The sequence below is a fragment of the Hibiscus syriacus genome, unplaced genomic scaffold (genome assembly GCF_006381635.1).
Source record: "Hibiscus syriacus cultivar Baekdansim isolate YM2019G1 unplaced genomic scaffold, ASM638163v2 tig00111575_pilon, whole genome shotgun sequence".
Lineage (NCBI taxonomy): Eukaryota > Viridiplantae > Streptophyta > Magnoliopsida > Malvales > Malvaceae > Hibiscus > Hibiscus syriacus.
Window position 1 is genome coordinate 205,938 of NW_024063125.1, and position 1,321 is coordinate 207,258.

The 1,321-nt window shown below is 36.1% G+C and overlaps 1 protein-coding gene across 2 annotated transcripts; it reads right to left on the reverse strand.

The window, feature by feature from the left end:
* Positions 1 to 1,067, reverse strand: LOC120165113 (small RNA-binding protein 11, chloroplastic-like). Of its 2 annotated transcripts, none has more exons than XM_039174700.1 (5): positions 952 to 1,067; positions 619 to 687; positions 404 to 510; positions 186 to 320; positions 1 to 103 (listed from the first exon to the last, which is right to left on the reverse strand). In XM_039174700.1, exons 1-4 carry the CDS (start codon positions 1,043 to 1,045, stop codon positions 186 to 188), a joined length of 405 nt encoding a protein of 134 aa, XP_039030631.1. In that variant the 5' UTR covers positions 1,046 to 1,067; the 3' UTR covers positions 1 to 103. The 2 variants fall into 2 exon arrangements, with proteins under 2 accessions (XP_039030631.1, XP_039030632.1); XM_039174701.1 differs by having other exon boundaries at positions 1 to 112.
* Between the last annotated feature and the right edge of the window lie 254 nt (positions 1,068 to 1,321).

A 1,321-nucleotide genomic window follows, 5' to 3' on the forward strand; every position in this document is an offset into this window, starting at 1 on the left:
CCAATGATCTTTACCGAAATCATTGACCTAAAAACATTATTATGCAAACTTCTATGACTTCTTGCTTCTGTTGCTGTGCAGTCCTCTGGGCAGCTATATGAAACTGAAATTACTAGAAGCCACTATTACTATCGTATGAACGAATTATTATGGCAAGATGTTTTGCATGTAACATAGGATTTTACCTAATTTTCAATGCCAGTGTCTTGGAAATGTATTTTATCGGCCGAATCAGGAGGTCCCCTTGCAATTGGCATTCCGCCACCGAAATTATGTTTGGGTTTAGCATAGTCCACAAAAATTACACGGCCATTCAAATCCTGTCAATAATCACTTAACTATTTACAAAACCACTAAGATCTCCATATCTATGAAGACAAAGGAATGGAAAAGAATGGTTTACCTTTCCATTCATCTCAGCTATTGCTTTCTCGGCTTCATCTTTCGATGCATAAGTAACAAACCCAAAACCTTTTGACCTATCTGAAACTCTATCCATTACAATTTTGGCTGGTAAAAGCAACAATGTTATCACGAGTTCGAGAAAAACCAATTCGTAAATCCCTCGGATTATTGCTCAATATCAAGATAAAGATAAGGATTCAATCACATACTGACCTTCCACAACTTGACCATGCTGAGAAAATGCATCTGATAACCCTTTCTCCGTGGTATATAAGGACAGACCTGTTAGTTTAAGCAAATATCTGTTCAGTGTCATAACTATCAACATAGACAGAGGTGAATTTCTATAAATCTACTAAATTCTCCATTTACAATTAAAATGAGCCGGAGCAGAAGTGAATTTCTCTCAAAAGAATATTTATATCATTATTGAAAATTGGTCAAGCATTTCCATTTACAGGATAAACTGATGATTCCGTATAAGAAAATTCAAAGGTAAGAAATCATATGATACAGAAAAAAGAGAGAAATAGATGAGTGAAGTACCTCCGACGAAGAGCTTAGAGGTGATACCTCTGTGGGAAATAAGAAGGGAAGAGGGGTTGGAGGTTCTGATGATGAGTCTTCTGAGTGCCGCCATCTCCACTGAAAAAACACCGAGCAAACGAACTAGCATAATTTCCTTTTGTAAATATACAATAGCCACAATCTGAGAATTGAGAATTCTATTTTTGTGTTTGGATTGGGCGGGCTCAACCTAAATGAAGCCCCTAACTACATGGGCCTATATCATTAATCTCAATCGCTGAAATACCTTTTTTTTCTTTTTTCAATCGAAAAGAGTCTAACTTAAGAAAAATTGGTCCAATAGGTGGGGCGGTAAAAAATTAGCCTATTAAATCATCTCTAAAATAAT

Excerpts from the sequence above, each read along its gene's own strand:
- LOC120165113 (XM_039174700.1), bottom strand. The coding sequence starts at position 1,045 with ATGGCGGCACTCAGAAGACTCATCATCAGAACCTCCAACCCCTCTTCC. Across the intron at positions 688-951 it reads CTCTAAGCTCTTCGTCGGAG|GTCTGTCCTTATATACCACG; the intron begins GTACTTCACTCA and ends TTAAACTAACAG. Across the intron at positions 511-618 it reads GCATGGTCAAGTTGTGGAAG|CCAAAATTGTAATGGATAGA; the intron begins GTCAGTATGTGA and ends TGCTTTTACCAG.